The sequence below is a fragment of the Pinus tabuliformis genome, chromosome X, assembly GCF_031772625.1.
Source record: "Pinus tabuliformis cultivar Carrire ecotype Pingquan chromosome X, CPIR1, whole genome shotgun sequence".
Classification (NCBI taxonomy): Eukaryota; Viridiplantae; Streptophyta; class Pinopsida; order Pinales; family Pinaceae; genus Pinus; species Pinus tabuliformis.
The window spans coordinates 634,806,847-634,821,026 of record NC_142308.1 but is presented as its reverse complement, the minus strand read 5'-3'; the positions used below and the strand labels follow the sequence as shown (position 1 = coordinate 634,821,026).

The 14,180-nt window shown below is 35.5% G+C and overlaps 1 protein-coding gene across 1 annotated transcript; it reads left to right on the top strand.

Moving 5' to 3' along the window:
• The first annotated feature begins 13,556 nt into the window (after positions 1–13,556).
• On the top strand, positions 13,557–13,955 carry LOC149141591 (uncharacterized). Its single transcript, XM_089451271.1, has one exon. The coding sequence runs from the start codon at positions 13,557–13,559 to the stop codon at positions 13,953–13,955; it is 399 nt and encodes a 132-aa protein (XP_089307397.1).
• Positions 13,956–14,180: the final 225 nt, after the last annotated feature.

Genomic DNA, 14,180 nt, shown 5'->3' with positions numbered 1-14,180 from the left:
GAAGCACAAAGATGAAGCATTCGAAAAATTCAAATCCTTGAAAGCCTTGGTTGAAAATCAATCAGGTCACAAAATTAAGTGCCTCAGATCTGATAGAGGTGGGGAATTTACTTCAAATGAATTTTTCGATTTCTGTGAAGAACATGGGATAAGAAGAGAATTCTCTACAGCAAGAACTCCTCAGCAAAATGGAGTTGTGGAAAGGATGAACAGAACAATCCAACAAATGGCTCGTGCTATGCTTGATGAGTCAGGAACTCCCGCAACCTTCTGGGGTGAAGCTGCACATGCTGCGGTTGTTATTCTCAACAAAACAAATGTCCGGGTGAACAGCACTCAAACTCCTCATGAGCTCTGGAGTGGTAGGACTCCTTCGGTAAAGCACTTCAAAATCTTTGGGAGCAAATGCTATATCAAGAATACGGATGAGCAGCTTGGCAAACTTGAACCTAGAGCAGATGAAGGCATTCTTCTTGGTTACTCTCCACATAGCAAAGCATACAAATGCTACAATAAAAGACTTGGCAGAATTGTTGATAGCATTGATGTAGTGGTTGATGAAAAGGGATACATTCCTAGGCAAGTACATCATGAAGACATCGAAGAAGATGAAGGCTACCCCCAATGACAGAATGATGAAGAAGAAGAACCTCAAGAAGAACCTCAAGAAGAAGGACCAGAGGAGCAAACAAGAATAGAAGAAAAGACTCCATCCAGATATGTTCAGAAGAATCATCCAGAATCTCAGATTATGGGGCAGAAAGAAGCAGGTGTACAAACAAGAAGAACAGTTGCAGAAGCTTCAAGCTATTTGGCGTTACTCTCCTCTACTTAACCACAAAGTGTGAAAGAGGCATGCAAAGATGAATGTTGGGTGAAAGCAATGGATGAAGAACTTGAGCAAATCGAAAAGAACAACACTTGGGAGCTAGTTCCTAGACCAAAGGATAAGAATGTTATCGGAACAAAATGGGTCTTCAAAAACAAATTGAATGAAAATGGAGAAGTAATTAGAAACAAGGCCAGACTTGTTTGTAAAGGGTATGCGCAGCAAGAAGGAATAGACTTTGAAGAAACCTTTGCTCCTGTTGCAATACTTGAGGCCATCCGAATGTTCCTTGCTCTCTCAAGTTTTCAAAACTTCAAAGTATTTCAAATGGACGTGAAATCAGCCTTTCTGAATGGAGAGTTGGAAGAAGAAGTGTACATTGAACAGCCAGATGGGTTCATTCTTGGAAATGATCCAAATCTTGTATGCAGATTGAAAAAGGCTCTCTATGGTCTCAAACAAGCTCCAAGGGCTTGGTACTACCGTTTGGACAAATATCTTCATCAACAAGGTTTTTCAAAAGGATCAGTAGATAGCAATCTTTATATAAAAGTTGAAAATGACAAATTGTTAATACTTGTTGTGTATGTAGATGACATTATTTTTGGGAGCAATGAAGAAGCGATGAGTCAAAGCTTTGCCTCGGTCATGCAGAAAGAATTTGAAATGTCTTTGCTAGGAGAACTGGCATATTTCCTTGGTTTGCAAATCCAACAAAAAAAGGAGGAATCTTTTTATCTCAAACCAAGTATCTCAAACAGATTTTGAAGAAATATGGTATGGAAGATGCAAAACCAGTATGTACACCCATGGTCACAGGATGTAGCCTCAGTGCAAATGATGAATCTGCAGTAGTACATCAACCAACCTACAGATCAATGATTGGAAGTTTAATTTATTTGACAGGTACCCGACCGGACATCATGCATGCAGTTGGAATAGTTGGAATATTTCAGGCAAATCCGAAGGAGACTCATCTTCAGGCAGTGAAGAGAATTTTCAAATATCTTCAAGGGACTCAAAATTATGGCTTATGGTATCCTAGAGATACAGATCTTACACTTCATGCTTATACAGATGCAGATTGGGCCGGAAGCGTGGATGACAGGAAAAGCACAAGTGGTGGTGCATTCTTTATGGGTTCCAGACTGGTATCTTGGTTCAGCAAGAAACAGAGTTCAATTGCCTTGTCTACAGCTGAAGCAGAATATGTTGTTGCTGCATCTTGTTGCACTCAACTCCTTTGGATGATGCAGAATTTGTAGGATTTTCAAATCACTTGTACACCACCTATCCCCATCTTATGTGATAACACAAGTGCAATCAGCATCTCAAAGAATCTGGTTATGCATTCAAAAACCAAGCACATACCAATCAAGTATCATTTTCTCCGGGAACAAGTGCTTGAACAGAAGGTCAAGTTGGAGTATGTTCCTTCTAAGGAACAAGTTGCTGATATTCTCACCAAACCATTGCCCAGGGACACTTTTGAATACCTCAGGAAAAAGCTGGGGGTTGTTGATGCATCATCTTATTGTTGAAACTCTTCTGATTGATGGTTGTACGCATGGTATATGCGTACATATGCTGGGTGGCTGATTGGTTGAAGATTGATGGCACAGGTTCAGGGGGAGCATATAATGCATTGTTGGCATTATGGAGGATGGTCAGAAGGAGATCTTGGAAATAGCTGCAATATGTCTCTATCTCTTTCATGGTGGATTATGGTTCTTGGTTGCAGATCTGGTTCATTTTCAGGAGGAGCATGATCTTAGGGGGAGCATACCCCTTTGCCCTTGATGTCAAAGGGGGAGAATGAAGCTGAAGTTTGTGAGGTTGCCATCAAGTCCAAAGGGGGAGATTGTTGGCATTATGTTTCTGGTATGGCTATATGTTACAGATGTTGTACTTGATGGCAACTCCCGTGGCAAGGCTCTCATTTTGTTGAAAATTAAGAAGGACGCAGGAAAGCAGTTCAGAAGGTGCGTACCCGCAGGTACACCATGCAGGGACTGCGTCCAGATACGCAGGCCAGCCGTTCAGGAGGTGCGTCCCCCCAGTGCACACATTTCAAGGCAGAGAAAAGCACACCTGGGGTTTCTTATGTTTTACTCTTGGTATTTAGCCAACAGTTTTGGGTTATGATGGTGTCGGCTCGTGGTATTGTTCCATGATTTTAGGAGGAGCTTGCCTATATAAAGCAAAGGAGATCATTTGGCTTGAGCATGTTTTGGGTTGAATATCTTATGAGGGCTAGATCTGGTCTAGATCTAAACAAGGCAAATCTACTGATGGACCAAGATCTCTTCGGCGCATGTTCAGATCTGTAGATCTGACTGTCTGGGTTACTTCTGAAGTCTTGAAATCATCTATGCCCGGAGGTACGCAGGTGCAGTAAGGGTTCAGGTACGTCGGTACGCAGGCGCAGAAGGGTTCAGGTGCGCCGGGACGCAGGCGCAGAAGGTTTCAGGTGCGTCCGGGACGCAGTGTAGTAATAGGAGATCTGCGTGGGGACGCAGAGCGACTAAGGTTCAGGTGCGTCCCTGGAGCAAAAGGACGCGGCGCGATAGCATTTCTGGGTGCGTCCCTGCAGCAAAGTACGCGGCGCGATAGTGTTTCTGGGTGCGTCCCTGCAGCAACAGGACGCAGTGCAGTTCAAGGAACAGTGCGTGGGCACGCAGTGCAGCAGAAGGATACCTGCGGGTGTACGCAGGAAAGCAGAAGGTGAATTGCGTCGCGACGCAGGCCACAGAAGGGAAAACTGCGTCTCTGTCTTAAGATGTTCTGTTGATTGAATTTCTCTGTTGATAAGGTGTTCTGGGTTAGTTCTGTTATTGCTGATCTGATAACTGTAGTGGACTGTAACTGTTATATTCTTGATGATCATTTGATGCTTTATGAAAAGAAGTAGGGGGTTGTAGCTCCCTTCCAGGAGAGACTGGAAAACGAGAGAAAGTTGTAGCTCTCTGCAGGTTGCAGCCTGCGTACTGGTAAAGGACTGCACCAGTACAAAACCATTGTAAAAGGAGTTTCTAATTTGAAAGAAGATAGAGACATATTGCAGCAGGTGGTTTTCACCGACATTGGGTTTCCACCTTACATCTTGTGTTATTTGGTGTGACTATCAGTTTTCTTTTGTTCATGCTCATTATTTTATGGTACTGACATGCAAAAATAATTCAAAGAACAAATAAAGAAGATTTATCAAAAGAATTATATAACACTGATTCACCCCCCCCTCTCAGTATTATTTCCAACAATCAACAATATATATAGAACTATAATATATCTAGCTATATGATATGTTTTAACTTTATAATCTAGTTAAATATATATAGTTATTTTTTAAATAATTATATAGTCACATAGTTGTGAAACACTTGTAGTTATGTTACATGCTATGCTATATATGTGTGTGTTATGTTAAAAAACTTTTTGTTATGAACTAAATAGTTATAGAACCATGTTATGTAATAATATATATATATATAGATATATATATATATATATATATATATATATATATATATATATATATATATATATATATATGATGTTATAACTAAGTTATATTTTAGTTAGATATATAAAATTATATAGATATATAGTTATGTTATGAACTATAGTTATGCTTATGGTTAATCTAGTGAAAATAGAAGATGATGGGTAAGTTTGTGAAAGGAATGATGATATGAAGGAATAAGTTTTGAGGAGGGATGACATAATTAACTCTTAAGTGAATGTAATGGAATATGGTTACTTTCATTGTAGAGGATCTAAAACGATTCCTAGGCAAGATTCATTAGAATATTTGCTAGTGAATATTCCTAGAATTGCATCTTTTGCTAGGTTTCTTGTTGACTCTTTTGGTGAATTCAACACAGGTGTTGAGCCACCCAAAATAATTAGATGGAACCCTTTTTAGTGAAGTGGGATTTCTTATGAAGACAAATATAGATATGAATTGTAGGGACCATGTGTTTATACTTCTTATAGGCTGTAACTAAAAGATTGGTTTAGACAACTACAATGTCCTAAAGCATCTTGTGTTGAGTAACATTAGCATTATGTTGATATTTTTATCTTGGAAGGTGTTAAGCATGTCCTATTTTTTGGGATTATGGTACTTGTATTTCAAACTACATGAAATTAAGAAATGGTGTCATAAATTTTGAATTAATGTAAACGTACATCTCAATCTATGAGTATGTTCTTGAATCAATAAATTTCTTGAACTTGCAATTCCAAGGGATGGAAAACTATTGAAACTAGTGGCCTTTTCAAAGAATTTTGTTTTTCTTGTCTATGAATCAGGTTATATGTTATGAATTTTGCAATGAATTATGAAAACATGAGTGCATGCTTTAATATTTGATATATTTCTACTTTTGAGGTATTGACATGGGTTTATGTTTTATTTTCGATTCATAAATATATGGTAAGTAACCCAAATAAAATTTGAATATATTTGATATAATATTGATCTATTGGATATTGTAGAGAAATTCATAACCAACTAATGTCTTTTTGAAATTTTATATGATTACTCTTATTTTGTGATCTAATGTGTAATTATCTTGGAAGGAAATTACATAATTATCTTGAGGAACAATCCAAGAAATACTAACCAATTAATTTATTTCCTTTATAATTTGTAGAGACATAATGTATTTAATATCATTAAATAGTTCATTTCATATAAACAATCTGCAAGGCAATGCAATAAACTAATTTCATGGCATTTAAACTTCCTACCAAGCTCCTTGAATAATTGATGTAATAAAATGAATGTAGGACACTTCAATCACCTGCAAAGGTCCCTAAATATTCTAGAAAATTTAGAAGCACCATATTTAAAATAATATGTGTCTCTCGATTAAGTAATATGTATTTAATTGTTGGTTGTAAGAGCTTATACGGAATGTCATATTTATCAATTTTCCTTTTGTGTATATTCATTCATTTATGTTTCAACATTAACTTTTTGTAAATCTGTAGGTTTGGGTATAAGGTTGATTACCTGAACTTGCACCATGGCTTCATTGTTGTAAGCCTCCATCACTTCAAAATTCATTTTTCCATTTCATCTTTGTTAGGACCCAATTCATGTTATCAATATTTATATTACAAATAATTTTCTATGGAACTATATAAGTCCATTTAGTTTCAGTTAGTTTTTTACTCTTGAAACTCTATGAGCTTGATTTTTAGTAACATTCACCCTTTATCTGTAGTACCCCCTTGTGGGATTGCTATGTCCTTTTTGCTTATCAATGTGTATAGAAAGTCTTCATTGTGTTATCTTTGCTCCCAAATTTTCTCCATTCTTGTAGCCATTAGGCTAACTTATGTTTTATGATGGAATGTATTTATCTGTGAGCAAGGTAGAACACATCATTTTGGGTATCCTTTGTACTAGTAATTGTAAGTGCTTGAAAATTTAATAAATGTGAAATATTGAAGTTGTGAGTTAATGATTTTGGAAGTATCTTCGAATGAATTCCCAAGGCTTATCACCATTAGATTACCTATATGTGTAGATAGTTTTGTTTAGAATAAATCTACAACTAATAATCATAGAAATCTCTTAAGAATTTCAAGAGAGATATTATGTGGTTGAAGTAACTCCTGTAGTGAAACTAACAAATATATTTTTTGATTTCTCACCCTGAACTTGTGTTGGTCTAGATCCATTTCTCACTTTTCCAAATATCAATTCATTTACTAAGAGAAGTCTCCTTATGAAATTGTACTTCTTGAATCCTATAGACAAACATTGATGAGAATGACAATGGATTGATAGTTACCTTACAATGTGAAGAATGATTTCCATTTCTTCTTGTGGATATGGGTAATCACTATGCCCATTCCATAAGGAACATTCCCTCAATAACAATAGAGTTATTATGTGTAGGGTCATTGGATGTAAAATGGTAACTGTTGCACCACATCTTAGAGAGGGAGTTTGGATTGAGATCTTATTTTCACGACAAGTTTTATGGACTCATTATGAGACTTGTCAGTAGGAAAGTAAATAATTTTTTAAAAGGAAAGATTCCAAACATCCAATCAAGCAAACTGACATTTTCTGGATTCACATGTTTGGGATAATGCACATTTTCTTTTGGGTTTTGTAGGAAATTTGGTCATTCTTGATTTTGGAGAGGGTTTATTTTAGCTTTCATAGTGCATAACATTTGAATTTCCGGTATAGGATGAGGATTCACATCATATATTCACTATTCTACCCCCATAGACATATGGTATATTGGTAAGAATTTTAAAAACAGAGTACTTATATGTCTCAATTTGAGTCATAGGTCGACTAGAGTGTCTGATATGGAAATGGTTCTCAATTTTGTAGCTGAAATGTCCAGAATGTCTAATATGGAAAGGGTTCTCGATTTTGCAGCTAAAACGTCTGAAATGCAAGCTATGTTTATTGGAGATTCTAAATTACAACATATTTTCAATATTTTCAAGTTAACATTTGACAAAAAAAAAACTTTTTAACTTTATTCATATGTCTTCCTTTTATGATGAAAAATATAATTTTTCTTTATTAATTTAGTCTTCGGATGCAACATTTTTGTAGGGACTCCTAATGAAGAACTTTGGCCAAGAGTGACTAAATTCAAGGACTGGCATATCCATCTCAATAGAAACCCCAAGATATAAGCTTTGTTGTTCCAGACTTGCAACCAAGTGATGTAGACTTCTTATTTGTAAGAGTCCTTAATCTGTATTATCACCCTCATATCTCATATGTCTTCCTTTCTTTCATTTTTTTGAGAAATGGTGCACTAAAGAGAGTTGAATTCATGTATTTGCATAAAATGTTGGGTTATGATCCATCCAAAAGAATATTAGCTAAAAAGGCATTGCAACATCCATACTCTGATGATCTAAATAAATCTCAAATCTGAGATCTATTTTAAGGATTTAAGCAATTCTGGATAGTATATATTACTTTATGTATGGATTGGTGGTGTTTGTGGCAATGTTGGTATCAATTGTTGCAATTATCTCTTGGAAAGGCTCTTGCCTGGATGCCAAAGGTATCAAACAACCTCTCCCAACCTGATAGCCCTCTTAAGGTTCTGGATGCAACTTTTAGTTGTAGTACTGAAGATTCTCAAAACATCTACTAAATATAGCTAGTAGTCCCCGTTCTTCCCATTCTATACCCAGGAAAATGAGGATTACCTAGTGATTCATTGCATGCTGAAACACAAAACCATTTATCTTATCATAAGCATGAAATATTTAATGACCTATCTTGGTGCAGTTCTGTGAATAAAATGGTTTCATATATCAAAATTTTTATGTTTTGGATCAATGATAATGACAACCTTTCTATCTTGATCTGTGAGTTGCAAAGGGACACTTAGTAAATCACAATTTGTGATGTTGACATTGCAAACTACTATATTGACATTGCTATGTAGTGATGGTTCTTGAGAAGAATAATAGTCTACACAAAGGTTTTGATAGATGTGGGTAGTAGGTTTGAAAACATGTTGATGCAGATTATCTTTTCCACTATGGTTGGGAATTGGTTTTCTTGGGTCCCCTTTGATTGTCAAAAACTTTCATTCTATGCTTAATTTATTCACAAAACTTGCTAGAAATGGACTAGACACTTGGTTGTTATATGGTTTATTAGTGTAATTTAACCAAGGACCAATATTTTTTATGTTCCTCCATATTTTCTTCAGAATGAAACAATCATTCACATAGAAAGGTTGTGACAATGTAATTCAATATAAAAATTTATGTTAGTTCCCCCTAGGTCCTAAAATTATAAACGTAATTGTCAAAACTCTACAATTTGATTACAATAGAGCAACATTTTTTTTCTTTCTTATCCAAGTATGTGTAACAACAACACTCCTATCTTCCTACATATTCTTATTTTTCTATGAAGATATGGTGGATGGGGTCTTAGTCATAAACTCTCAGAACCATTCCTCATTTAAGAGTTAAATGATATATTTATCATTGTAATCTTATTCCATGAGTTTGTTGTAACATATACAATAGTAGGTTTATCAATGATAATGTTATCACTATTTTGAAATAAATGTTTAAAACTTCAGCCTATGTTTAGTTTGACACATCAAAATGTTTAATATCCATTTTGGTGTACCCATTAATGTTATATTTAACTTGGATTTGGTATAGCATCGATAATATGGCTATGATGTATATTTACGAGGTTATGTTAGGGTACGCCTCTCCATGGTTTGGTAATACCTATATAGGTTTTAATGATGCTACCAACTTACCACATAGCCTATATTAAATGTCCACATATTCATATTTAACCATTCTTGATATGTAATTATACAAACTCCAATCATTTTTAATGCTACCTGTCCCTCTCCACCATGGGAATTGAAAGGTTTAATCCACTTATCCCATGTTTACCTCCTTCACATAGAGTGCATGTGACCACTTGGGAAATGTTTTAATGGATGGGATGAGAGAATATCCATCAAGGGTTGAGATCTCAATGCATAAGCCTAATCTTCCTATTTTGTAGAAATTTGGTCATTATGTTGCTTCCTCTACCGCCTTCTACGCCTGGTGTCTTTGCAGCATTATTATGTAGTCATTCTTTAGCGTATGGCTTCCTAGTGGCATAAAAATATCATGGAGGCAAGCTTAACTTCACTCCCCTTACACTCGTCATTTCCCCACATTCTATAGATAATTTATTTATTTATTTGCTTGGTTAATTGCACTTCCATTTTTATGGCGTTCCTGTGGAGAATTTGCATAGCTCTATTTTCCATTCAACTCTCTTTTGTCTCCAGGTAAGCGTTTCCATTTTTATCTTACTGGTTTTCCTCTCATCGATTCTTCCTATTATGGTAAGAGGGAAGTTCTCCCGATAAATTTGATGGACTCCATAATTTTTTTCCTTTCTCGTGCAGGGGTTTTGGAGGAAGAGGCAAGGTAACTTCTTCAAGTTTACTTTGGGTTTACCTTACGACGCGATGTCTCTCTGGATTTCTTAGCTTAAGGTTCTGTAATGATACCTTTCCTAGTTTTCCTCTTTATCCTCATCATTTTTTTTCTTATTATTATATTTCTCAGTTTGTTATTTTCTTTGATCATTCACCCCTCACTAGCTCTTAAAAAAAATTGATTCATATGTTTATATTCAGATGGGCACTGACACCTTGTTCTTTCTTCAGGTCTAAGCAGGTAAGGGTTGAGTTTTTCTTGAATTAATTTCATTATGTTAAGGGAGACTTTGAACTACAATATACTCATACCCTGTCTCCCCCATATTGTAGGTAATGAATACTCTTTACAATCATGCTCATGTGGGTAGCAAGGCCGCCCAGTTGTCTCTGATATTCCGCCATTCTGATTTTCCAAGTTGGTTAAGTCTACCTTCTTGGGGTTCTATTTTGTACAGGGTTCTGTTATTATTTATTGACAACTAGTGAATTTCCCATAACGCATGCTTTATGTCCATTCTGGGTATTAAATGCTTTGAGGTTGAGGGAATTTTTTCTTTGGATTTTCCTCATTTACTCTGTAACTACCAGTCTTGGTGCAATTTTATTTTTCTACTAAGTTTCTAAACTCTTATGTTTGTAGACCCTAATTACTAAAGGCGCAGACCCTAGTTACTGAATTGTGAGGCATAAGTGCTCGTATGATGAAAGGACTTATGGGTATTCTGGCAATCAAATGATTCATTCCATCAGTGCTACTCAATGCAAATTTTCTCCTTAATGAGTTGTTATTTTAGCATGTTCCATGCGATTTGGTTTTCTTACATTTTAAACTAAATGAAATCTATGAAAGAGGGAAGTACCTATATTTATATAAATGTTTATCCCATTTATTTTCAGATTCCATATTGGTGTACGTATTGTTTCACTATCAGTGTCATAATACATCTTTCCAGTTATTCTTTTTGCTAATACGTCTCGATATTCTTCTACTAGTCAATGGATTTTCTATAGAGGTAGAAGAAATAATCGTTCCTATTGATACTCTTATATACTACTTATCTACTAGTCTCTTTTCAGAAAATCTCAATTCGTTAATTTATTTTCAAATGAGTAATACTAACTGTATATAGAATTAAAGACCTCAGCTAGTAATATTACCTATTAGGTGAATAACAAATGAGTACATGTTTGACCGATTTCCTATTGTATTCTTCTAATTTTTCACTTTACCACTAGGCTTAAATCTTGGTAATTATATCACGCCATGATTATAATTTTTTTTTGCCTGTATCCTAAAATCATTATTCCAAGAAGTTTATATCTCAGTTTCGATAGTGAATTCGCATTTGTCCTTCTCGGATTAGCAATTATTTCCTATCATATATCCCTTTTGTTACACTCTTCTAACGGTTATCGATTATACCTGTAAATATCTCATATGCATAGTTCCCTGACCCTTTTCATACTTATGATTATCTATTGTAAGAAAATATGAGCCTTGTAGGTGTTGGATTCTACCCTTAACACGCCCGTTTACAGTCTTAACATAACTATTTCAACTTTGACTCCCCCTCAATATTTTAGCTTATCATCCATAGTCAACTAATTGTAAAATCCACACTCTCTCTTAACACTCAATAAAATTTCTAATAATATCTTGTATGCATCTTGGCAATAAAATCAGATTTCATGCCAACTAACTTATAAAGATAAATTATGTGCATTGTAACAATAGAATCAATTTTCAAGCCAGCTAAATTTATTATCACAGTGTACATGCCTCCTAGCTGTAGAATCAGTCGTAACAATAGAATCAACTTTCAAGCCAACTAAATTTATAATCACATAGTACATGCATCGTAACTGTAGAATCAATCTATAAACAACTAAATTTATAATCACGGAGTACATGCATCTTAACTGTAGAATCGATTTTTAAAGAAACTATGTCAAAATTCTGAAAACAACATCTACATATAATTGTTCGCATTAAAAAAATAACATAAAATAATAGATAATCTAACCAGTCTCACTATTAGGGGAACACTTGAGAATTTTACACCTTTACCACCCAACCTTGAACTAATATCGTCTAGTTCACCCCCAAGTTGAGATGTATTTACCAGGGTATCAACAACCGCTATTGATCCCTTCAATAGGTATTTTATACATTTTCTTTCATGATTTATTTTTCCTTCAACGACGTCCCACTTTTATGGTTCTCAAAGTCCACTTGCCTAGGATTTTCTTTTAAAGCCCTCTTTTCTCTCCTGCGATGCTTTATTCTTACTCATCCTTAGCAACTTTCTACAGCTAAAGGATTTAATGGTTTTTTCTCTCTTATTCATTAAATCTTATCTATGAGTCCTTGTCATGGAAGATTTTTATCTCAATCTCATTCTCTAATGATTTTTAATTTTTCCTTCGGAAACAATATCTTACTCAATTTTCTCATTCCAAAGTAATTTCAACATTTTTTGTTTATTAATAAAATTACTTATTACACAAGCATTTTAATGTACTCCATGGATTTTCCACCATCCATTCTAACATAACTCAATCTTCACAAAGGAAAACCATCATTACATAAACAGAGGGGTATTACAGTAATGGATTTCATAAACTTAATCGATTTCATTTTTTCATGAGAAATTTATTGAAATTGTGTTTCTTAAATTCATTCAATTTTTTTGTAAAAAAGAAATAGCACTGATACAAAAAAAAAGTAGAAAAACTCGAATTTTTTGCTGGCAATATTGTGTTGACATGCATAAAATAAAAATACTTATAATTGAACCACAATTAGTGTCTTGAATTCAAAATTGAACGTTTTTATACAGCAAATAAAGAAATGGAACTAAAAATTGTAATGATACTGAAAAAATAAAAGTCCTAATGATACCAAAAAATTAGGGAAGTGGAAAGAAATTTTGACAATATCTTGGTGATGTAGATAAAATAAAAACATTGATTTAGAATTGGTTTTGATCATAAGATTTCAAGTGATTGAACCACAATTGGTGTCTTGAATTCAAAATTTATACATCAACTAAAGAAATGGAACTAAGAATCCTAATGATACTAAAAAAATAAAAACCCTAATGATACCAAAAAATTGAGGGAAGTGACATGGGATAAGATCCAGAAGAGAGGATTCTTCAGACCCTCGAGATGAAGCCTTTGCAAAACGGGGACCGAAACCCAGGAACACATTCTGAATGCCTGCCCTTTCACCCAGCATCAATAGGAGGAGGTCAGAAGTCTCTTACCCCAGTGACATATAAAAGACTATCTTTCAATGGGGTGAGGGACAATATTTGTGCAAGGTGGTAAGGAGAAGTTGGAATTTAATGGTAGGATTCGTGATATGGTTTCTGTGGAAGGAACGAAATCAAAGGACTTTTTTAGATAAGCCCAATAATCCAGAAAGGATATGGAAAGGAATTCAAAAGGCAATTAGAGAAACTATTCTGGCGGAAATCTGGGAAGAGGAAGATTGGAAGGTGAACCCGGAAGAAGGAAGAATATTAACAAAACTAAACATGGAATTTGGCATGGTATATCCTAGAAAGGAAATGCAGTGACGAGCTCAGACTCAGAGTCCATATCAGTTCAGATACCCCGGGAAAAATTTCATTAAGTTGAATTTTGACGGGGCTTCCAAAGGGAACCCAGGACCGGCAGGCTTTGGGGGCATCTTTAGGGATAGTGAGAAACACACAAGATGGGTGTACGCGGAAGGGGGAGGAGAAATGACCAACAATGAAGCAGAACTATGGGCTGTCTATCAAGGTTTAAAGATAGCAGTAAGGAATGGCTACACAAATCTGGAAATAGAAGGTGATTCTGAGATAGTTGTAGAAATGTTACGAAAACTCAACAACGGGAAAGAATGGGAGCAAGTAGCTAGAACCTGGAGGAAGGCTGGGATCGTCCAAGACTTGGTGGAATTATTAAAGAGAATAGACTACAAAATCATCAATCACGTTAGGAGGAAAGGAAAGAAGGCTGCAGACTACCTTGCAAACTGGGGGAGTAAAGAACAGGAGGATAAGATCGACAAAAGTTGGCCAATAATGAGGAATAAACCGGGATGGGATGAACTCACCACTATAATCACTCATGACCATAATGAATCTGCAACTCAATAAAAGAGACACCCAGAGACCCCCGATCGGGGTGATAATGACGGTGATCAGGGTAATTAATACAGATCAGGTAAGAGAGGATGACGAGGCAAAAGACAGTCAAGTAATGATGAAGGAGGACAGAGGGATTATCAGCAAAGGTATCATATCGAGAAGGGATGGTGACGAGGCAATGAAGGAAGAAGCCGGTGGAGGTAATGTGGCAGATCTCAGACGTGGGAACGACCG